General features: G+C 35.6%; 1 protein-coding gene across 1 annotated transcript in view; it reads right to left on the reverse strand.

Moving 5' to 3' along the window:
- Positions 1–444: 444 nt before the first annotated feature.
- PYROXD1 (pyridine nucleotide-disulphide oxidoreductase domain 1) overlaps positions 445–25867 on the reverse strand; it is a 32759-nt gene continuing 7336 nt past the window's right edge. Inside the window, exons 4-12 of the mRNA XM_027838862.1 lie at positions 24696–24824; positions 21474–21547; positions 17373–17533; positions 16467–16567; positions 9667–9796; positions 8867–8979; positions 7704–7826; positions 3591–3728; positions 445–2459 (exon numbers count right to left, since the gene is read on the reverse strand). Of these exons, the coding sequence (XP_027694663.1) occupies positions 2211–2459; positions 3591–3728; positions 7704–7826; positions 8867–8979; positions 9667–9796; positions 16467–16567; positions 17373–17533; positions 21474–21547; positions 24696–24824 (1218 nt within the window). The 3' untranslated portion in view covers positions 445–2210. The remainder of the gene's footprint in view (positions 2460–3590; positions 3729–7703; positions 7827–8866; positions 8980–9666; positions 9797–16466; positions 16568–17372; positions 17534–21473; positions 21548–24695; positions 24825–25867) is intronic.

Below are 25867 nucleotides of genomic sequence, written 5' to 3' on the forward strand. Positions count from 1 at the left end.
GGACAGATGTCCTGATTTTTTTTTTTTCAGGCAATTGGGGTTAAGTGACTTGCCTAGGGTCACACAGCTAGTAAGTGTCAAGTGTTAGATTTGAGGCCAGATTTGAACTCAGGTACTCTTGACTTCAGGGCTGGTGCTCTATCCACTGCGCCACCTAGCTGCCCCTAGACATCCTGATTTTCAAAGAAGGAAAAGAGATCAGAGTTTGCAAACTAGAGGCCAATGAGCTAGTCCTCAACAATGGCAAAAAAACCCCACCCCCCCAAAACCAAAAATCTAGAGTATATTATTAACGAGGTACAGCTAGGTGGTACAATGGATGGAGCACTGGGCTTAGAATCAAGACTCATCTTCGTAAGTTCAAATCTAGCCTCAGACACTTTCTAGCTATGTGATCCTGGGCAAGTCACTTAACTCTATTTGCCTTAGTTTCCTCATCTGTGAACTGAGCTGACAAAAGAAATGGCAAATCAGTCTAGGATCTTTGCCAATAAAACCCCAAATGGGGTCACAAAGTCAGGCAGGACTAACACAGATGAACAAAACATTATTAAAGAGAAGGTTAGTGAACATCTAGCAAATTGTCACCAAGGGCCAATATGGCTTCATCAAGAATAGATCATGCTAGATACCCTATTTTCTGTTTCGATAGAATTACTGTAAATGCATAAACTCTATCTAGAATTTCAGAAAAGTCTGTGAGAAAGTCTTATGATATTCTTAGGGACAAGGTGGAAAGATATAAGCTAGACAATAGTTCAGTGAGGTAGATAGAGAAATGACTGAATGGCTGGATCCAGAGTTGTCATTAATGGTTCCATGTCAGCTTGCAAATAAGAATCGAATTAAGTGAGTGACCCAGCAATCTGCTTGGACCCATGTTGTTCAACCCTTTTTTAATCAATGACCTGAATAAAGGCACAGATTGTACATTTATCATTTCTGTGTGATGTGATTCAAAAAATCTTCAACAGGCTACAAATACACAGTTAAAAAGATCAATTTCACATGTACACTATAGCAGAGCTCATGTGCAAAAGAGCTATGAGTTTTAGTGGGCTGGTATCTCAATGTGAGTCAACAGTCTGATATATTAGCTGAAAAAGTTAATGTTATCTTTGGCTGCATTGAGAGACAGTGTAGTAGATGATTAGGGAGGCAGTAGTTCTGCTGTACTCTGCCTTGGTCAATTAGCCAATCATTAAACATTTATTAAATGCCTACTATGCATCACGCATTGGGGATAAATTCCCTGCCTGTAAGGTGCTTGTATTTTATTAGGGAGGACAATATATACATAAATATGTTCAAAATGAATAAAATGGGGGGGGTGGAGGGAGGCAGTGAGCAGCTGAGGGAATCAGGAAAGGCCTCAAGTTGAAGGGGGCACCTGAGCTGAAGGATTCTAAGAAGCGATTATAAGAGAATGCATTCCAGGCATGGGGGACAGTGTATAAATACATAGAGATGGGAGTGCCAGATGTGAAGAATAGTAAGACTGAACTGCAGAAGGTGTGAAGGGGAGTAAATTAGGAAAAGAAAGTTGGTCAAATACCTGGAATATTTAGTGACTAAAGACAGTAGAACTTTGAGACTATAGGAAGATCAGATTTAGAGAAGAACATGACAGCTTTCTTCAAGTGTCACAAAGATGAGGCATTAGACTTGTTTTGCTGGGACCAATTAGGAATAGGGACAGAACTAGGAATAAATGTGTAGAAGTGGCCAATTTAAGCTTAATTTAAGGAAAAAAACTTCCTAACAATTAAAGCTATCTTAAAGTGAAACAGACTATCTTGGGAGGTATGGTTTCTCCTCTTGCTCATCCTGCCTTCCCACCCTTCAACCAAGTCTTCAAGTCAAAGCTAGATGACCAGTTGTTGAATATGAACATAGAGGGGGTAGTCTCGTTCAGGTAGAGGTTTGCCTAGATTGCCTTTACGCTTTCTTTTAGGGAGTCTAAGAGTCAGTGAAATGTAAAATACACATTTCCAAACTATATTATGTGTTCAAGTTGATCAGTAATACAGTATAAAAACACAAAAATTAGTTGGGCATGCTTATTGATATTTTAAATTAATTTCACATCTTTCCACAAAAATATTCATCATTAAGACCTCTGCATAGTTAACTTCAGCTAAGTTGCTATAATGATTCAACTTTCTGCTTTGACTTGAGATTCTTCTTATTTCCAGTGGCTTAAATATTTTTTAGTCAAAATAGTCTTCTATATCAATATTTGGATCTAGCAAATCCTCTCCATATGCTGAAAGGTTCATCTGGTTTAAAATCAAATTTTCAAATGTTTCTTCCAAGTCTGTTTCACCAATTAGAATGGCTCCCATCATCCGTCCGTTTTGCATGACCACTTTAACATATTCCTGTCCTTTGGTACATCTCAGCATTAATTCGTAATCTAAACCTAAGCCCTGGGCATTGTACTTTCCCAATAATACAACCTGAAAAGAGAAGTAAAGGTTATATTTCAATGAGTAATCAAATTAAAAAGAAAATTGTCTTAGTTGAAAAAACTACATTATTAGCAAAAATTAGAAAAAAATGTATGAAATTCACTGAAAATCCTTGGCATCAGATGTGAGATTTGAAATCCAGTCCTTTGACTTCAAAGCTGGGTCTGTTTCTACTGTAAAGGGTATATATCTGTCCATCTTCAAAAAATGAAGAATAAGAGAAGTACTAAAGGACAGGAGAGGTAAAATTGTACAATTGACAGTTTTAAAAAAGGAAGAGGGGTGAATCTTATAATCACAGGCTGAGGAATTCTACAGTGTTATTTAAAGACAATAGTTTGTCACAAAGGAGGTTTCAGTTCTGAGAAAGGAAGGGGATCAAGGAAGTAGTATATCCAAAAATGCCTTATGAAAAGACAAAGAAAAGCATCAATAAAATGAATTTTGAAGCAAAAACTTAACATGATCTTGGGCTACTATCAATAGAAGTACAGCATCTTGAATGAGGGGTGATAATAGCTCTGCTTAAAGCACATATGGAATACTGTTTAATTCTGGGCACCACAGTTTAGCAAAGACATAACAAACTGAAATACTGCTAGACCTGGGCAAGCAGTATGGTAAAGGACTAGTGACAATGCCAGAGGGGGAACTGGTTGAAGGAAATGTAGTTATCTGACCTAGAGCAGAAGAGATTTAAGAGGGCCGTGATAATGGTCTTTCAAGTATTTGAAGGCTATTATATAGATTAGGTTAAATGTATTCTCTTTGAACCCAGAGAAGCAGACTTAGGAAATACAGGTAGAAGTCTTAGATAAGCATTCCAAAAGTGAAATGGGCTGGTTTTGAAACTAAGTTCCCAATCATAGTAAGTCTACAAGAAAAGGGGACATACCACTTCTCAGGAATGCTATACAAGGCATTACTGTGCTCAGGGACAGATTGGTGTATAGGTGAATTCTGAAGTCTCTTCCAACTTAAGAGTTTGAGGTTAATTTTAGTTTAAATTTAGAAGTAGATAAATATTATTTAAATGAGCAAAAAGTCAGATATCAACATTTTGTGTGCAAGAAATATGCCATGTTTGACAATTGATTATAATATAACAAGATAGTTTACCTTATAGTTAAAAAATTTCGTTACATGAGCAAAAAGTTCAAAACTGAAATCCATGTCAATAGAGTCTCCCAGAGTATCTGCAGCCATGCATTTTGCAGCATAGTTTCCCATCTGTCTAGCCTGAGTCCACAGTCTCATCTGAAAGTTGTAGAATTATATTTTTAAAAATTTTGTATATAGTACAGTTTATGATAGTGCTTACTATATTACCAGGTTACATTATCCTTTTATGTATATATGTAAAATTCCCTTTAAGGAACTAAACATAGAACCACAGTTCTGACCAAATTAATTTGCCAAAATTAAATTGCAATTGCTTTTACAAACTAAAAAACAAACAAAATGATTTTGATAAATGTTACCTCAGTTCAAAGTTTGCTGCATTGGAAAGAATTTTTGAATTTAAGAAAATTGAATATTGAAATACACTGATTTTGTTATAAGAAGCAGTACGGTGCAGTGGACAAAGAGCTAGCTTTGAACCCAGGAAGCACTAGGTTTCAGATCCTGTTTCAGATACTAGCTGTGTGACCATGGACAAATCTCTTAACCTCTCGGTGCTCACAGGTAACTCTATATTACATCGGTGCTGATCTTCATCAGTGAAAGAAATTCCATACCAGGGGTTCCCTAAACCAAAGAAAAAGCACAGATACAGATCCTGACACCCCTCTCACCATCCTCTGGGAAAAAAAGGGCAAAATTTATACTTGACATGACACTAAGAATACATTTAACATAACCTGGCTTGTATACATGCTTTAAATAATGTTGGCTAAGGAACTTGTTTCTGCTACTTGATATTTCTCTCCTCACCAGTTCCAAGTAGAGTCAAGACCAAGATCAGCCTGGGGAGGACAAAGGTTGGAAAATAAACCACTATTACCATTCACTTGTCTCAATGACATTTCTAGAGTCCCCAACCTAAATGCTTGTGAAAAAATGACTTAGCCTGAGTCTGAGGGTTTTTGAAAAATACAGATTAATCTTCAGTCCTTTGAATAAAACAAACTAATATTCTTTGATAAAGTCTAAGTGGAAAAAACTTAACACAAGAGGTAATTTTTTCATTCTTTATTATAGTAGTAAATATTCTAACACCTTGAAAGGGCTGTGTGTTTCAGAGATAGGAGTGTAAAGGGAACAAGTGTGATTGTGTTCTGTTCCAAGTGGGCCAAGGAAGTAAAGAAACTCCTATTAGAAACAACAGGTGGTAGCAGTAGGAAGTGAACTAGATGATCGCTAAAACTCACAAAAGAAAAAAAAAAAAGAGATCACTAAGGAGCCAACCGCCAACCTAGAAGCCATATACTACACATACTTCTGTGGAAGGTCTTCAGAGCCATCAGTGCCGGAACCTGGGGAGTTCCCAATGAAGCAAAGGGAAATAGGTTCCTGGAGTCCTAAATGATAATTCTTATTAACAGTCTCATAAAAATGTTACACACAATGATTAGCTTTAGTATTGGTAAGATAACTACTCTTAAGTCCTACTTCAATATCTCATTGTAGTATATAAGTGACCCTGGGTTCTCATAGCCTATGCCATAAGTTCTGGAAGGTCTTATGTGGATGATGCGAAAGTTTCAAAGGTGCACCTAATGATGAAGTGTCACCTAAGGAAATGGGGAGAAGGGTCAATAACAGTTTAGCCTAAGGTTACAACTCTCAAAAAAGATTATTAAAGCACAGAAGGGTTGAGATTTGTGTCTATGAAGTGAACACATATCAAAGAAATCACAGATCCTTGAAGTATTAAAGGAATCGGTTCTGGCACATCAAGGGTTATTAAATAGATATTTGTGAAACTGGCCTGAGAACCTAATTCAAATTTGTAATATTTTTTCTATTGAAAAACATGCAATTCCCAGCATGACTGAAAAAAATTGGTTTATAAAGGTAATGGAATGTTAATGTGCAGTCAGAAATGACAAATATCAAGAATTCTGATAAACACAGGGTGATCTATATGAACTAATGCAGAGAAGCTGGGAATTAATAACTCAGAACGTATATACATTGAGATGTACTGAGTGCATCAGATATTTTGGTCTGTTTTCTTTGTTACAACAAATCTTTTTAAAAAAATGTACCCCCATTTTCTGAGGGGGAAAACACCTTTTGAAAAATAATTCTTTCCTAAACTGGGGATTATCAGATATGCTGATATGATTATCAACCTTACTTTACTAAATCTGTGAAAGTAGAAGCTTTATCTTTTATATGAGAGTGTGTGTGTGTGTGTGTGTGTGTGTGTGTGTGTGTGTGTTAGAGACAGAGGGAGAAAGAGACAGAGACAGACAAACTTTTCTCACCATGGACAAGTCATTGAACCTCTGAGCTTCAGTTTCCTTACTTATAAAACAGGGATAGTGATAACTTATATTATCTTTCTTATACAGTTGTAGCAGGATGACTGAAATTATTTTAATTGTAGAGTGCTAGATATTAAATTTTATAATTTTGCTTAACTAGTATGAGTAACGTTTACTTTGAGGAAAAGGTTCCAACAAAGTTATTCTCAGTATTTTTTTTCCGGTTATAAAACCAAATGATGTATTCTCCAGTAAAAAACAAAACAAACAAACAAAAAACCTCTCTAGTAAAAATCTGTTGAAAACATTTATTTCAGAAAGGATTATCGGGATGGTCAGCTCCATAGAAATTTTGGAATTAACTTTTCCTTGGCAAAACTTTTAGTACTTTTCCCTGTTGTGGAATTTTCTGCCATCTTGACACACCATAAAAATTTCAACTCTATCTTAAAATCCCTTCACTAGACATTCACACTACTCTAAACTTTGCTCTTCTCTTTGTTAAATTATCAATTTTTTATATGAGTATAAATTTATACTGAAACTTGGCCAAAGAAAATAAAAATGTTTAGGCAAGGAAGCAATTATAGCTATTTTAAGTATGTGAGGGGCTATCATATAGAAGAGGGATTAGACTTGTTTTTCCCTGGCCACAGCAGGTAGGAGTAGGAATGACAGGTAGAAACTGCAGAGATATAGATTTCAGCTTGATAAAAAGCAAAAATTTCCTAACAATGAGGAGTATAAAAGTGTAATGGACTCTTTTAGGAGTGATTATTTGCAGCCTATAGAGACCTTCAAGTAAAAGGCTGCATGACACCTTGTTGGAAATTTGTAGAAAGGATTCTTGTGTTCAGGTTTAAGCTGGTTTAGATTAGCAGATTTCAAGTTTTTTGGTCTCAGGGACCCTTTACATACTTTTTTTTTTTTTTTGCTTTTTGGTGAGGCAATCGGGGTTAAATGATATGCCCAGGGTCACACAGCTACTAAGTGTCAAGTGTCTGAGGCCGCATTTGAACTCAGGTCGTCCTGACTCCAAGGCCTGAGCTCTATCCACTGCAACACTTAGATGCCCTGACCCTTTACATTCTTAAAAATCGCTGAAGACTCCCCAAAGAGATACTGTTCATGTGGGTTATATTCTCTATCTAAATTTATCATCTTAGTATTATTACTAAAATAGTTTTGACCTCCTGGACCCCCTGAAAGCATTTCAGGAACCCCCTGACCTGCAATGAGTCCGGCAGCAAATCACTGAGAAACAAGTAATGCAAATGGATTCTTTTAAAATGGCAGTAAGTGAAATATGGAACAGAATAAAAGTTACCCAGGGAACAAAATACTTAATCTCCAGTCTCCACTTTTGAAAGAGGTTAAAACATGTGTTTTGGTCTGGACTTATAATCACAATGGTGTGAGGAACTCCTGGTGAGAAAAGCCCTCAATGCAGCTCTGAGGCAGGGCTTGAACTCAAGCTTTCCGGGCTCCAAGGCCAGTTCTTATTCCACTATGCCATGCTACTGAAACGAAACAATATTTTACTCTCAAACTTTTAAGTAATAACAAATACAAGGAAAACCACCACAATATTTTTAAAAAATCTGAAAAAAGACAAAGTGGCCTGTGCCAATACTATGCTTACTTAACTAGGATTAAGGCTAATTTCTACTCATTGTTCCTTAAGTTTTTCAATGTTACATCATCCTATATGGTGCCTTAATCACTTGCAGAAAAATTGATTACGTGGGAACAACAGGTTACATTACATAAAAGTATAACATTAGATAGGCTGGCTTACCTGCTGCCAGACTGGACTAGGTTGCCATGATGCAGTACAGATATCACCTGCAGCATATATATTGGGAAGTGATGTACGCATATGGTCATCCACTTTCAGGCCACCATCTTCACCTAGCATAAACTAAGAATATGTGCAAATAAATAATAAAAATAAAAAAGATAGCAAAACAAGGCCTTTTCCATGTTCATTGGTAGACTAAATTTAATGAATAAAAGAAAGCAGGAAGAGGGCTCAGTGCACAAACCCAAACCAACCAACCAACTAACCACTTAAAGAAAGAAAATCTTCAAAGAACTATTTAAAACTCTTTTAGACCAGCGTCCAGCTATCCTACTTTCTTCCTTTTGGGGTTTCATCAGTCTGAATTGAAAAATGAGCCTGTGTAACAGCAATATTGTACAATGACCAACTGTGAATGACTCAGCTATTCACAGCAATACAAAGAGCCAAGACAATTCTGAAAGACTTATGAAAAATACTATCTACCTCCAGAGAAAGAACTGATGGAGTCTGAATACAGATCGAATCATACTTTTACTTAATTTTTTTCGTAACTTTTTTGATTAGTGTTTTCTTTTCACAACATGACTGATATGGAAACATGTTTTTCATGACTGCACATGTATAACCTGTATCAAATTGCTTGTGTTCTCAATGTAGAGGGAGGGAAGGCAGATAGAGAGTTTGGAACTCAAAGTTTAAAGAAATGAATGTTAAAAATGGTTTTTTCATACAACTAGAAAAAATAAAATATTAAACAAAAAGAAAAATGAACCCGTGTACTTCTTATAGATTCATAAAATTTAAGTGTTTATCAACTAAAAGGCAGGCCCATTTACTACCGCACTGCCAACCCTTCAAAATTCATTAGTTGATTTAGGCTCATGTCAACAACTTAATTTTAAATATCAAGTTGAAGTAAGTGTATTCATGGAACTGATAACTATTTACGATAATCAAGGAATTGATGCTACTATAAATCAAGAAATAAATATAGCCAAAATGAAAACCACTACACTGGGTGCTTAATAAAATTTCAAACCCCAATTTTGGAACAAATTCTGCATGTTTTTTGAGTTAGACTTCTGCATAAAGATTACTAACATTCCACTATATCCAAATAAATGACATTTTCAGATAAATACAAAGTGTTTTCTTACATTGTTGCCATCGAGGAAAGGCTTAACATTTGGCATGACCCCAGTTGCACTGACAATAAAATCACAGCCATATATCTTCTCATTGGTCAATTCTACATATACAGGCCACATATCTAAAAACAGTGAAGACCTCAGACTCAGAAAGTATCAACAGGTCAGTAAGTATTTATTTAGCACTAAATGGGCCCAGCACCATATGAATATAAAAATAAACATCAAAACAAAATTGCAATCATTAGTTATAAGGCAGATAAACTTTGAAATGTTAATAATTCTTGTTCTTTAAATAAATTAGGCATAATTCTTCACCTAATTCACAAATCTAACTAATCTGCTTTCAAAAATTTCCCAGAAGAGCACTAAGCATACAATATATATCTACTTCTATTAATAAAAAAATAAAAACCAAAAAATTATGGTACTTTCAAACAACTGTAAGTTTGCTAAGTTTTACTTATACTTCAGTTGGACTAAACTACCCACTTCACAACATGCTCTTCCTTCAACGACTCATTCAAGTTCTTTGAATTGCTCTTTGTCCTATAAAGGAAAAAAACTTTCAGAGCAAAATGAATTTATTTAAGCCTCACATTGGCTGAGTGTAATGGTTGGAATAGTGGCTGAAGAAATGATTTACAAACTTTGAAAAATGTAATTAATTATAATAATTTAGTTTATCTATATTTATAGAATACCTTCATATATGTGTGTGTGTATGTGTGTGTTTCAAATACTTAAAAGAAATTATAAAAAAGTAAAATAGATCATAAATAGTTGTAAACTATTCTTTCAATATTTACCTTTATCAGTTGACTTATCCTGACAATCTCTAGGAAAAGGTGAGGATGTTTTCTTCAGTTGCTTAAATTCTTCCTGGTGATAAATGTTTTTAACTTCACACATGGTTTCAATGTGAACTTTGTGGGAAAACTAAAAATAAAAAAAAAAGAACTTGATAGTTACCATAAAACATAACATTAGGAATAACAATTTATTTGTATTTATAAAGCTTTTAATATTTAACTTATAGGAATTTATAGTATATTTATAGTAAGCCCAACATGTAGAAAAGCAAATCCCTTCAATCTAAATGATGATTCAATAAAAAAAAAAAACTCTTAAATGACTTCACATACAAAACCAAATACGAAACAGTAATTGCCTTCAAAGTGCTTACTTTCTACTGGGGGGAGGGGATAGAGAAAAGGCAAGTACAAAAATAAGTTTAGGCCAAGGAAACTGGAAAAGGGAGACAGCACTAAAAACTGAGAGCTCAATGAAAGTTTAATAGAGGAAGTGTTAAGCTGTGGTGAACCTTGAAGGAAGACAACTCTGAGGCAGAGATGAGTCCAATTTGGGTGGAATGTAGAGTTTGTGAATCAAACAAAGAACATTTTTTAAGCACCCATTACACCAAACACTGAAAAAGAGAGAAGCATTAAGTAAGGCTGGAAAGTTGGAGCCAGACTGTGGAAGGACATAAATGACAACCTAAGGAGTTTCTATTTTATTCCAGAAGTAATGGGAAGTGATTGAAAGTTTTTGATCTAAGGAGTTAGATGGTAAGATATCTTTGGAGGCTTACTTCTGGCAGCTCTGTGGAAGGCAGACTGGAAAGAAGAAAGAATGGAAGCAAAGAAAACAATTAGGAGGCCACTATAGTATTGCATAAGAAAGAGGGTGATTCAGGGTGGTGGCAGAATGAATGGGACAGCTATTTGGCACAAGTGATAGAACGCTGGGCCTGGAGTCAGGAAGATCTGAGTTCAAATCTGGCCTCACACTTACTGTGTGACCCTGGGTAAGTCACTTAACCTGTTACTTCAGTTACTTCATCTGTCAAATAAGCTGGAGAAGGAAATGGCAAACCACTTCAATATCTTTGCAAAGAAAACCCCAAATGGGCTCACAAAGAGTCAGACACAATTGAAGCGACTGAACAACAACAAAGTGGAGAGGAGAGAAGATGAATTAGAGAGATGTCAGACAAGCGATCGGATATGAAGAATAATACACAAACAAAAGTTGTGAATCTAGGTGACTGAGGCTGGTGGTACCCTAAAGGCAGCTAGGTGTTACAGTGGACAGAGCACAGGAGTTAAGGGGACCTGAGTCTGAATTCAGCCTAGAACACTTTATTACGTGACCCTGGGCAAACCACTTAGCCTCTACTTCAGTTTTCTCATCTGTAAAATGGAAATAATAATAGCACCTATATCCCAGGGTTGTTTGTGAGGATAAAATGAGTTATCTGTAATCTGAAAACTTAAAATCACTGTTATTATTGTTACTGCTTGTCCTAAACTGGCAGGTATTAAGGAGCAAATTTATGGTAATAGATGAGTTCTGCTTTCAGACGTGTTGATGCCTATACATAGTTCAACAGGAGATGCCCATCAGGTAGCTGATAATGTGGGACTGGCATAAGGTGAGATTAGGCCTAGAAATAAAGGTTTGAGTATCATCAAATTATCAACATGACACTTAAGACCTCAGAAAAAGATAAGACTATAAGGCAGTATACCGTAGTGAATAGTGACCTTGAAGTCAAGAAGATCGGAATTCAAGTCCAGCCTTTGACATATCCTGTCTGTGTGATCCCGGGCAAGTCTGTTAACTTTTAAATGCCTTCAGCAGGTTTCTAAGATTTAAGTTTCAGAGAAGCTGCTGACCTGTGCTAGTGCAGGAAGTTTCCCTATACTAGTGAAATCACAGACCTAGTTCCTATTTCAAATATCAAAGTGATACTTGAAACATCAGAAGCAGATGAAATCACCAATGGAAGGAATGGAGAGAAGTCAAATGACAGATGTCTGGGAGATGACCATACTAAGAGGTCAGTAGATAGATGATGATTCATCAAAGCAGACTTGAGAAGGGGTGATCAAACCCATAAAAGGAGATCAGGAGAGAGCAGGACTATACAAGCTAAAGAAGAAAATTTTCCAGGAAGAAAAGAGTGGTCAATGGAATCAAATGCTGCAGCGAGAACAAGGTGGTTGAAGACTGAAAAAAGACCACTGGATTTAGCAGATAAGGGATCAGTGGTAATACCGAACAGTTTTAGTTCATCAGCAGTACACGATTACATAAAACTGAAGAGTGAGTGGGTGGCTGACAAAGTGGGCACAAAAAAAAAAACATTTTTTTTTGGTCAAGTGTTCAGTATTAACTATGTTAATAGTTTGCCTCTGAATAATCACTTCTAGAGTCTGTCTCTGAAGCAAATGTTTAATTGGACAGCATTTAAATGAGGAGAAGAATCATGTAGTAGGTCAACAAACGTTTAGTGAAGTTTTCTGAAAAAAGCACTGGCTTTCCTGGGGTTCTAGTTCGAACCCTTCAACAATTTACTGTATGACCTTAGGCAACTTACTTTAAACTTACAGGGATGGACTTTCCCCCTTTTTACAATAAGGGTTAATTAGAGGATATAATTTTTAACTCTACTATCCCACAGTTCTATGTCTATAATGTACACTTAAAATGGCCTCTGAGAAATTAAAAGAAACAGTTAATGAAAACAGTTTATAGTTATTTTTGGTAGTCCTAGGGAACTGCAGAACTTTTAAAATAAAGAATTTTGCAATTGCATTCTCCAAATACAATCTTATAACCCTTCACATCTCTCCCTCTCAACACAATGACTAATCCTCACATTTCCTTTGTATGCTCTTCAGCTTAATAATGCCCTTCTTAAAATACGGTTGTTGTTGAGTCGTTTCAGTCGTGTCCAACTTTCTGTGACCCCATTTGGGGTTTTCTTGGCAAAGATACCGGAAAGGTTTACCATTTCCTTCTCCAGCTTATTTTACAGATGAAGAACTGAAGCAAACAGGGTTAAGTGACTTGCCCAGGGTCACAGAGATGGTGTCTGAGGCTGGATTTGAACTTAGGTCCTTCTGACTCCAGGGTCACATTCTATCTGCTCTGCTACCTACCTGCCCTTTAAAATATGGTACCCTGAACTAGACACAATATTCTTAATTGTGATCTGCCCAGGATAGTGTACAGTAGATATGGCATCTCCGTAGGCACAGACATCATGTCATTCTAAATGAAGCCTAGGATTTTATTAGGTTTTTTTGGCTTCCATACTATACTATTGTCTTATTCTTCACTGCTTTTCAGCCATACCTTTAACAACTATTCCAATTAAGATATCTAATTAGTTTTGGCTCAATGTTTGTTCTAGTCAAGATTTTTTTGGATCCTGACTCCTTTACTCAATGTTAGCTATCCTTAACAGCTCTGGATAAGCATGCAATCTCGGGCTTTTCCCAAGTAAATTAGGCCTCAGTTTCTTTGTCTGTAAAATGGGGATAATAATGCTTATAGTAATAATGCTGGTAATAAGTCTACATAGGACTTCTACAGTCCTATGGGATGCATGTAAAATATTTTTGCAAATTTTAAAGTGCTATATAAATGTCAATTTATTGTTATTATTCATAAAAATGCTAAACAATAAAGGGCCAAGGGCTGGAAACTTCCTTCCAAAGTGACATGGAATATGGACTCATTGGATCTGCTATTCGACCAACGTATGAACAAGAATTCATCCTACTGTACTAGTACTCTTGAGACTAGTAGCTTCCAAACATTTTTGAATACACACAATTGTACAATTCACAAATATGTGAATGTGTACTTACTTATAATTTACAAATGGGTAACTCAATAGGAGGCTATTGTAACAGACCTGGGGAAAGATGATAAGAGTCTGAACTAGGGTGGTAAAGGAAAAGGGACAGATACGAGAGATGTGATAATAATAATAACAGTAATAATAACACTTAGCATTTATATAAGACTTATTATGTACCAGGCACCATGCTAAAGAGCTTTACAAATACTATTTCATTTGATACAACTACCTTGGGAGGTAGCTGCTATTATGATTCCCATTTTATAGTTGAAGAAACTGAGGCAAACAGAGGTGAAGTGACTTGTCCAAAAGTCACATAAGTTACTAAGTCTCTGAGACTGAATTTGAACCCAGGACTTTCTAACTTCTGACCCAGTGCTCTATCTACTGTACCACCTAGCTATCTCAGTAAGAAATGAAATGATTTGGAAACTAATTGTATATATGGGGTCAAGAGATGGGATGTATATAAAATATTTTTGCAAATTTTAAAGTGCTACATAAATGTCAGTTTACTGTTATTATTGATAAAAATGCTAAACAACAAAGGGCTGGAAACTTCCTTCCAAAGTGACATGGAATATGGACTCTTTTGAGTCCATGACACCAAAGCTGGGAGCCTGAATAACTGAAGAGATTATAGTGTCATAGATAGTAATAGGGAGGTCTGAAGGAAGGGAAAGATGATGTAACAAGATCTTCAATCTGAAGCAACCCATATATGTCTGCTCAATCTGTGTGTCTCACAAAAGCAAAAATGAAAATAAGTTTTTATGCTGAAAGGAATTCCATTCTACTAAGCATAAACAACATGTACATAAACAAATAAATACAAAGCAATTTGGGGTTAGGGGATGGGACAGAGGAGAACACTAACAACTGAGGGGAAATCATCTAACCTAACCCAGGCTTTTTCACTGTGAAACTAATGTTTCTAATCCCTTAATATAGATTCTTCAAGGATCTATCTTTAGGCCTCTTTTCTTCTCTCTACAGTACCTCTAGTGGCAATCTCATTCACTCATATAACTTCTGTTACCACTTTTGAATAAAAACATTAGAAATTAATTTTTATGTAATTAACCAATAAGCATTTATTAAATGCCTACTACATGCCAGGCACAAAGGATAAAAGACAAAAATGCAAAGTTCCTAGACCTAAAGGAGCTTGCATTCTGTCAAAGAAGGTGTAGTGCTTTACTAGGAGAGCAAAGAAGGTGAGATGGCTTGTTCCAGGGTAGCAGAGCAGGATCCTCTCCTGCCCCCTGACCCCTGCTCGCTATCCCTTTACCACTACCCTACAGTTGGGCCATCTCTAGTCATCCTGATGAATATCTGCCCACTAGACCCAGATGGCTCTGGAGGAAAAAGTGAGGATGGTGACCTTGCATAGTACTCCCTCACTCAAATCAAAGGCAATTGCAAGTCATGTCCCTGATGTCAAGGTCCTCTTTGAAAATGAAGGACAAACACAACAACTACCTTACAGGCTCTCATCACTGCTGCCTGGATTACAAGCAACAAGCTTCTTTACAGCCTTTTTTACTGCCTCCCTTCTCCTTCTGCTCCAAACCATCCTTCCCATTCCATCAGGATTACGGTTCTTACACCAAGATCTAGTTGTGTTACTCCTCTGCTTAAAAAGCTTTAGAAATTCCCTCCCCAGTAGCTTGCCAGGGAAAGTTCAAACTCCTCAGTCTGACATTCAGAGATTTCCACCTTCTCACACAACTCTGTCTATCTTGCCTTAGCTCCTGTTATTTACCTCTATGAACTCAACACTCCAGTCCAACTGGACTCTCTCTGCCTCCTGGTCACTCTCCTGCCAGACCTTGGTTTCTGTGTTTACATATATCTGGCATGTCCTTCTTATCTGCTTGCTTAAGTTGCCCCTCTCCACTTCTGCACCCCTCTTTGGAGCCCAACTCAAATATAACCTCCTCCATGAAGCCTTTCCTCATCACCAGCTATGGCAATAATCCTCCTGCTCAGACTTTACACATACATTACAGAATTACATGTAATATAGCATGTTACAGCTCTCTGAGTTTGTGATTTGTCTCCTTCCTACACTATGAGCTTTCTGAAGCCAGGAACTGTGTTGAAGCAAAACTTTATATTTCTCCTGGCTCTCAGCACAGTGCGGTTCAATGCAGCAGACACTTAATGAATATGGATTTTTTTTTTTGGCGGGGGTAGGGGTGGGAGTTATGGTTAAGTTTAAAAAAATTCAGTTTCATTAAACAAATTATTTATTAAACATTTTTGTCATCTTTAAGTTCATGAAATAACATTAAGGAAACTGAGCATATTTTATTTATCTCTATAAGTAAAGAAAAGGGCTTAAAAATAATACACTGGTGAATTTAATTTGATATAAGGATTGCATTAACAGACTTGAACAGGCTACCAATGCAGTTTGGGCTACCCCTGTACTACTTTTTTTGTTTGTAAATTTTTAAATTTTAAATTCAAATACACAAGGAAAGAAAAAAGAAACTTAAATACTAAAACTAATACAAAATAAAAAAGAAAAAAAAAGCACTGCCATGTGCACAGCAGAATGTGAGAGAATTCAAAATATACAGCAATAAATTTCCATTTCAAGAAAGCTTATGTAATAAAGACTACACATTGTGTTGAGAGCTATCCATCTTCTCTTTGCTTCCTTTTATGTTTTCTTTTGTTCTCTGCTGTATACTTTTCACTTTGTTCTTTTTCTCTCCTTCCTCTTCCCTGAACTGCTCTCAAAAGAAAATTAGTAACTATTGATTCAGATATGCAACTACCCAAGGCAGGAGGGATAAATCAAATGCTTTCCTAGATGGTATAACTAGAAAATGATACAGTAACTGTCTTGTGTACTTTCAAAAATATTTTGTGTTTTTGTCAATTCAGGGAGATATTTAAATTTTGCATTTATAGAAATTAATTAGGTACAGAAACACATACCTCTTTTGTTCCTTTAAGATTTAAACCTTCATGCCAATCAGGTCCCAAGGCACTGCCTAGATTATCAGCATCAGCTATGGCACTTGCTTTCTTTTCACTTTCTGAAAACAAAGAAGTTAGGGTCAAAAAGCAAAAACCATTTACAAGTGAAAGAACCTCTGGATGTGTTCTGAAGCTCAGGTTTAGATAGTACAGACTAGGTTTCCTTTTAAACTCCAAGTTGTAAATGCCTTCTAGTTTGTAAATGCCTTCCTCAATTTTCACAGAATGTGCCTATGTCTATGTACCTTCTTCATTTATATTTGTGTGCTACAGAATGCACCTAAAGTCACACAACCATGCTGATTTTGTCAGCTACAAATTTATAAACTAATCTCAACTGAACTATTACTATTGTGACTCAATCCATTTATTCTTCTCTAATCAACTCTTTAACAAACTTCCCACAGACCTGTTCTAAACCTTATCTTCTTACAACTTTTCTGTACCACTTCATCACTACTACTCTACTCAGGCTTGCTTCTCTCAAGAAGCAGAAAAGAGGTCATCCAAACATAAGCTTCCTCTTCTGCTCTCTTACATGCCTCTAAATCCCTCAAAATTAACCTCTCCTCTCATTCTTTCCTCTTTTGTTCCATCCTCAAATGAAAAAAATCTTTCTTTCCGAGGACAACCCCTGTATTTGTGCTCCTAATCAAAACTACTTTGGAAGCAAATATAGTTTGTGGCTTTAAATGCTAGATACACCTTCTCTAATGCCCCCAAAACACTGGGGAAGGAGAAGATATATTCTTTGTTTGTCACTGACACTTTCGGCCCCTCTAAACATTACTAAATGTCCTCTGACTTAAAGTAACTAAATTGTTCCAGATAGAAAGGAAAGGGAAATAACTTTAAAAAATTTACCTTCTATTTTATATCTGGTTCTTTTACATGTGATTTTAGCTTCAGATTTTTTGGAAGTGAGCTCTGAGGTCAGGAATTCTGCTGCTCCAGCATCAAAGAAAGCATTCCCAATTGCTTTGTCTTTTATAGCCCAAATCACCTCACAACCTTCAATTTCATACCTGAAGAGGATATTAAACTGCACCAGTATAGTTACAAATGAGTTACAAAAAAACTATTTAAATCTAAACAACTAATTGACTATTAACCAAGAAACATCCTGAGTAAAGATGGAAAAAGAATGTCTAACGTGCAACACATTATTAGAATAAAAGGCTTATTGTAGATTTACAAAAAGAAATTATCTGATAGCCCAAAAGAACCCACAACTGACCAATTTATAATGAATATTGGCAAAATTCCATTATAGTGAAAATTTCTACATAGAAGATTCTATATAACAAATCTATTTCCCAGAGGCATTATGGTGTAAAACAAAAAAGTCACTAAATTGAGAGTTAGAAGACCTCAGTTTGAGTCCTTTTCTGCTGTTTACTACCTAATGTAACTTTGGGTAAATTGCTTTATCACTCTTGGTCTCAGTTTCCTTATGTGAACAATTAGGAGACTGAATTAGATCTCTAAATTCCATTTTCCCTCTAACTCCATTAATCCCCATTCCTGTGTAGGGCCCACAGTGATGATGGTTTATTTTTTTAAAATCTGGTCAATATATAGGTTTATCTTGTAAAATAAATGATTGCTCTAGTAACCTCTACTAAAGTTCTATTCTGATGCCTCACTAGGAGGGGAGGCAAGCCTGGATTCTTAAAGGCCATGCCAGTGGAGTACAAGCTCTTAAAGATCTTACACCAAGGCCTGAAGTCTGAAAGCACAGACCCAATGACAGACTATACTGCAATTTTAGGACCAATCTAACTAAGTTCACAGAAGTTTATCACCAAGCTGGCCATAGGGTGATGAAACATTCAACTACAATAACTCTAAAGATCACCTACAAGGGCGCAGAAAGGTTGAGAATGCATTAAGAACTTACATGAATAAATATACATCCTTCAAATGGTGAAGGAGTAGAGAGAAGTAATCTGGTAATAATCATTCCTCTAAAGAACATTCAAGCTTTCCTCATCTAACGAAGTCTCAACTAAAGTCCCTTTGCCAGGGTACCATGGTAACATTATATCCAAATACACTCCTAAATCCTCCTCTACCACTCAGATAACAGATCACATGGCCATTTTTCGAAAAGAAAGCCGGAAATAGTAGATGTCCCCTGGGAAAGTTTGTTAGGCTCAAACCTGGGTGGGTATGCACCTTAATGAATATCACCTATTGTCCCACTAGCACCATAAAGCAGTGTCCTAAAGACATGCTTGCAACACTCTATCAAGTTGTAGGAATTACAGAGGCTCCACTGATGCTTCTGCCCCTGGGAAATTCACTTTCTTGACAAGTCAAAGTAGGAGATGGACCTACAATCAAAATTCTTCACCAAGAATAACACTGTTTCTTTAGTTTATTTATTTATTTTGCATTCCAATCATGGATTTAATATTTTATTCCCTCTTCCCAATTACACGTAAAAACAATTTACATTTTTTTTTTCAAATTTTGAGTTCTACATTCTCTCTCTTCCTTATACATCTGTAGTCATGCAAAACACATTTCCATGTACATGCTGTTCTTCCCTTCATTTTAAGTAGGAAAAGTTCTCAGTACTTTTGGATCTTCCTCAAAGGGGTAGCAGCATTAGTCTAAGCACCTGTCTCCTTTCATGCCTTGGGTTATCATGACCAGATGAGGTACTTACACTGGCTAATTCCAGAAAGATTTATTTTGAGCTTTCATAGTACAAATTCTGACCATCTAAAAAGCATCTCCCATTTATAAACACTCTTTTATGGAACAAACTGTAATGTCCTGTTTATACAAAACCAGTTAATGAATAACATTAAGTAACATTTATCACAACTAATATTATATCAGGAGGCATAAGGGACAGCTGATTTCTTTATTGTTTGTTCTGATACTAACTAGGTCCCTTATTTCAAACAACATTCCCCCAAATCCCACCAAAACCAAAGTCATATCATAGAAAAAGATTCAGGAGCATGGAAGAAAATGATGTATTCTTTTTCAGTTAGGTTCACTAGTCCTTAGTCAAAACATATGTGAGCTTTACAAAGGAGGAATCCAACAGTAATGGGAAAATAGTGCTTCTGTTTCTAAGATGATACTAAAGTGATAAAAAGAAAGCTAAATAGTGGGCAGCGATAGAGATGATGGGTAACTACATACTTGTGAAATTATAAAAAAGTATGCCATTTTGAAGAGGATACTATTAACCCTTGGAACCTAAAGATACATTCCCTCTTTTTTTCTTGCTTCTATGGATAGCTATGGATAGTATTCCCACCACTAAACAAAAATAAGGAAGATGCTATAAGCACTATAGAACTAGTAACAAATGAGGGCAGGAAATTTTTCCAAGTAAAAGAAGAAAAAATAGTGTTGTTAAATGAATGGAAAATACTATGAAAAAATATAATCATAATTAAATCACACTAAAATCGGAAGATTCTTAAAGTATAAAGAATATATTATATATATATACATACATATATATATATATATACACATACATATTGTAATATTAAAAAAAACCTCATTGCTCAGGAGTGTTCCTTCTTAAACTGATCAAAGAAACGCTAACTGGACACAGAACTCTTCTTGATCTCTACCTATGTTACTAGATATTTCCTTATCACTTACCCCTAAATCACACTTATTATTGATCTGTTTTGCTATCTCTATACTATGTAATTTTTTTATGTCTTGGTTTATTCTATGCCCCAAATACACATGAGTGCTAGATTGTATGTTCCCAATGGACACAGGTTTTATATAAGCTCATGGGATGGCAGATTTAGATAGAGAACCAATTAGTCCAACTCCTTCACTTTACATAAGAGGAAACCAAGGCCGAGAGAAGTCAAATAATTTGCCCAAGGTCTCACAGGTAGTTAAGTGGCAGAGGCAGGATTTGAAATTGCATCCTACCACTATAAACCCAGCAAACTTCCCACTGCACTATTTTACTGTAAGTTTCTTAGAATAGAACTACATACAATCAACTACTTAATAAATGATTTGGTAAGTCAGACTACTGAACATTTATGAAACTTTTCACCTTTTCTTAACCTTCAATAATATTTAACTATTATCTGTTTTTCTTACAGAACAAGGCAATAATCTGGAACAAGAGAGGTAACAGTAACAACGCAGGGTTTTAGATGCTGAAGATGCTTTATATTGCCTATCTCTTACTTTAGAGAGGCTACTCCCTGTTGAGAGGGAAAGATAGTAAACTTTCTGTATTTTTGTACCTTTGGGTAAAAATAGTAACTTAGCACAAAAATCTAAAGCAAGTATTATAACACCCCTCCTTACTCTTAGATACCAACTTGCACTACAAGAACAAAGCACAAGGATAAAGTGAACCAATGTATTTATTAGTCAATGCAGAATATCGAGCAATGACCATATTTTTTGAACCCCATATACAACTATGTTGAATTGAAAATAATCCATGTTTATCAAACTTGAAGGGCCTTGCTGCTGAAGATACTATACTTCTGAAAGAACTGTATGAAAACACTAATATTGTAGATCTTAGTTTCTAGTCCTTATACTATCTGGAGAGAGCAAGTCAAGTACTATCTTCGAAAATTAATAAAAAAAAAATTCAAATATTTTTATCCAGTTAACAGCCTTTTTATCTTCTGGTTTGCTAAAAATCACTCAAAGTCCCAGAGCCATTTATTTATTTATTTATTTTTGTGAGGCAATTGGGGTTAAGCAACTTGCCCAGGACCACACAGCTAGTAAGTGTCAAATGTCTGGTCTGAGACTGTATTTGAACTCAGATCCTCCTGACTCCAGGGCCGGTGCTCTATCCACTGCACCACCTAGCTGACCCGCCAAAGCTATTTATTTATTTTTTGGTTAAGCAATGGGGTTAAGTGACTTGCCCAGGGTGACACTGCTAGTAAGTGTTATGTACGCCAGAGCTATTTATTAAGAAGCACAAAGTATACTTACACTAACTCAAGTGCAATGCCCCCATTCCCAACGATTGTTATTCTTTTAGCTTTAGTGAGTTGCTTTTGAAATTCCTGTATTGAAGAGAGAACAATCAGAAATCTTACAGCAGTACTACAAAAGAATACCATAATAATTTTATAGCCTAATGGTTTGTTTAATTTGTAGAGGAGCCCCAGTACTACCCCACCTCTCCATTTTTCGAAACTCCCAAACCACGTGTTCATTTTCTCCTTTAGTTCTCCTTCTTTGAGCTGTTCTTACAGGATTGTTGTGAGGCTCAAGACAAGATAATTTATGAAAAGCACTTGGAAAACCTTAAAGCATGACATAAATGTTAGCTATCATTATCTTATGATATTCCTTGATCTCTTCTATTCACATTTATTGTATCTTTTTAGCGCACTACAATTACTGCATAGTTTCTTCTTCCTTATAGCACTCTTAACAGGCCTACATTTTCTACACTTTTTTTAGAGACTTTTTTTTTTTGGGTGAAGCAATCAGAGTTAAGTGACTTGCCCAGGGTCACACAGCTGGTAAGTGGAAGGTGTCTGAGGCCAGATTTGAACTCGAGACCTTTTTTTTTTTTTTTAAATTAAAGACTCTCCCTCTCTCTCTGAATCTAGAAGTGCAATGGCCACTCATGGTCTCTATCTTAATACAGATTGATTGAAGCTTTAATCTGCTCAGTTTTTCCAACAAAGGCAGGGGGCTCACTATATTAGTGCTAGACCCAGTTCACTAATATGACAATGACCCCTCATTTTTTCACACTAGTCAACACTCTCTTGCCTATGTTTTAGGAATGATGAACTTGTCATATACTAATTAATAGGAGAGATCACTATAGTTTAGAATGAACTAGTGGTTCCCACTAATTTTTTTTTGACATTTTGTGGTCCCGACAGGACAGACATGGCACCTTCCTTGCTCAGAATTAGAACTAAAGCACCTGTACCTTGCATCTCCCTTCTAAAAGGAATAAAAAAAATTAACATTACTGTATGAGTGACCTAAAACATAAACGATGCTTATAACAACTCCAAAAAGTCCATTAAAATTATTATCTACTTTATGACACTAAGACTGCAAAACTGAAGCTGAATTCAGTTTGTGTTTCATTCAGTACTTTGGGCAATTCAGGGTTAGTCTGATAGATGATTACAGGGCTCAAAACGATGTCTCATTTAAGTTAGCTCCAGACCACTTCAACTCTGCCTAAAGAAATGGGATAACTCCTTAGATAGTTTAAGAATTTTGAAGGTCAACAGAAACACATTAAATGCATCATATGACTTAGGTAGGAATTGCTGATGTTAGAAAATGATCATATTTTAGGATTTATTTTCTGAGGAGGAAATTTAATGAAATAGAGTTCTTATCTACAACGAAATGAATAGTCTTGAAGAACTGAATTTCTGAATTTTCTCCCTAAAATAATGAGTTCAAAATCTCTTAGAGATGTTTGCTTCATGCCTGTCACCGTTGATAAAAGTATAACCATGAAGTTAAAGCACAAAACATTGAAAAAAGAAAAAAAAATACATTTCAGAGGAAAAGCCAAAAAATAAGAATTTAGTCTACAGAAGAGAAGTCCCAGGGAAAACACATCAAACAAGTGTATTAAAGATTAAATATATTTACATAAAGATGGTGACGTATGTGTTATCCTCATAATGTCAGGAGAAATTGAGGAAAGCCTCTAGCAAATTGCATACGCTGTAGAAAATTTATGGAAGAACCAAGACAAGACTCACATACGACGGGCAGGCACCAATAAATTAGGATCTGCACCAATGAAGAGAATATTCAAATTGATGACATCACAGATATGTAACTATGTTTCATTAATAAAGAAAGGTAAAACATTCTTACTTGTGTCTTTTTTTTTTTTTTTGGCTAGGCAATGGGGTTAAGTGACTTGCCCAGGGTCACACAGCTAGTAAGTGTTATGCGTCTGAGGCTGGATTTGAACTCAGGTCTTCCTGAATCCAGGGCCAGTGCTCTATCCGCTGCACCCCCTACCTGCCCCACTTGTGTCCTCTTCTAAATCCTTCATTCAGAGTCCACTCAACATGTCAGTGACTTTCCTCTAGTTCTCCTGAAATTGTGCAGGGTACAGTACAGCACATAGGTTTTATTATCTATTATCGCTCATTCTCTCTACATAACTGACCTGAATCATTTTCTATTCATGTAGCCTTTTTATGATGTCTTTTATGCTGCTACCTATCTACTTCTATGGGATTTTGGCTTTGCAAAGATGAATATGTCAAGGCTTGAGGCACTCAGGACAAATGCCATTTGCAAACAGGAATACTGAGAAGACTTCTCTATCTCTTGGGAATCAGTTTTTCATATTAAAATGCTTAATTGATTCTTAGGACAATCTTTCTTTTTACATCATTTTACCTTCCAGTCCTTCTGTTTTATGGTACAATTCCATTCACAATCTTCCACCATCTACCTCCAAAAGTTTTGCAGTGTTGCCTGTTGGTGCTGTGTTTTTGCAGTTGACAAGGAGATAATTGCTGATTGAAATTGACTAATAAACTATACTTGGCTTCTTCATTGCGGCAATTGCTTTACACCATTTAAACTTATATAACAAATGGAGACAGTTTATGGTGTCATTTGTTCCTTTATTCATTTCCTCTGGGGGGGGATAGCTTTTTTTAATAGGTCAGGTTGAAGCTGTCTGAAATGCATGCCATGTTTTCTTGTTTTTATAGTTTTTTTCTATTTCAATTTTGATTTTGCTCTTCCCTTTAGCAAACTGATGGTCTGTATGTACACAGATAATTCATTTAGATATAATTCCCACTTAAGAGCAAGTCATTTCCTATTCAGTTAATTTTATTTTTTGTGATATTCTTTGATATTCCCTATGTTCAGAACCCCTTCAGATTTTTCTTCTTGAAGAAAGTATTAATGTATTAGTGAAGCTTCTCTGCTGTCTACTATTGGTCTCTTTCTTTTGCACCGAAGTGTTTAATAAGTATTTGTTGATTACGAAAACATATAGCTTTGATGCTGTAAGAAAAAGTGTACCTAATTAAATTTCATCTAAAATATTTTATGGGAAAGTTTACATGAATTTTATTAATAATGAGTGAAATATTTACTAAAGAACCATTCTGAAAATGATCATGTTTCCTATTCCTTTCTATGATCTTCATCCGAATTGTTCTGTGACATACTACAATCTTAAAACATTACCTGAGCGCTGTCTGTATCACGGATTCCTAGTACATATGGATTTCCTTCAGATATTAACTTTGGTTTAGCTCCAGCACACAGACAGAGTTTTTCATATTTATATTGATTGCCATCTTCTGTTAAAATGCACTGTGAAATTATAAATTAAAAAAGAAAAAAATTATTTTGAGATAAAAGAATTTGGTGGCGGGGGAGGGAGAGAGATTTGGATTCAGATGGTACCAAAAAAGCAGAAGCTTGCAGTAGAAATTCAATTTTAGAATAGCCAAAAAATATAAAGTTGCTCCTTCTAATTGGCAGTTGATACTTTTCTATAGCACTGATAGTATGTATAAATGTTTTGACATTATTTAGAATTTTTTTCCTTTAGCTTTTCATATTTTTTTATTAATTGGCAAATAAGGTGATATTAAAATATTTCATGAAAATGATAAGATTTTGGGATAACTTGTTAAACTTGATTAATATTAAACAAAGGACACATTAAAAACAATATTTAAAAATCCTGTAATTCAATCATGTTTTAGCTAGAGTACCAACAGGAAGTACCTTAAAGATGCTATTTTATTATGTTATTTTCAGTAACACGGACTGCGACTCCCAAAAGTGAATCAGGAAGTATTCTGTTTTATCATGTCTCCGGTAGCAGTATCAAAATAAAATTTATGGGAGAAATGAAATGGATAAATAGAATAATTTATAAGTTACCAGATAAACCTGAGAAAGGATAACAAAATATTAAAAAACAAAAAACTAGTGTAAAGACTGGCTCTGTGATTTTACTTGTATAGGAAACCTCTAGGTAAGGAAATTCCTTTCTCTAACTCAGGTCAGCACCAACTCTACAACTTGAATAGTAACAAAAGGAAGCCTAGAGCACTGAGGCTCTACATGAATTGATCAGGGTCACAAAGCCAGCATGTGTCCCAAGTGGGACTTAAATAATAACAAACAAACGTATCACTCAATTTATGACATTATTTCTAATACAATAAAATCAGAATTGTTTAACAATACCATGAAACCAACAATTTCAAATGCAACATAAATGTAAAGTTTTACTTGTTTTTTTTTAAACACAAAATATTAAGGTCAGATAATTTGGGTATTTTATATGATGAAAAATAAAAGTTTGAGACCACAAGAGAGTTTACAAAATGATGATTCACATT

Source organism: Vombatus ursinus, unplaced genomic scaffold (genome assembly GCF_900497805.2).
Source record: "Vombatus ursinus unplaced genomic scaffold, bare-nosed wombat genome assembly UNPS02014830.1, whole genome shotgun sequence".
In the NCBI taxonomy this organism is placed as follows: domain Eukaryota; kingdom Metazoa; phylum Chordata; class Mammalia; order Diprotodontia; family Vombatidae; genus Vombatus; species Vombatus ursinus.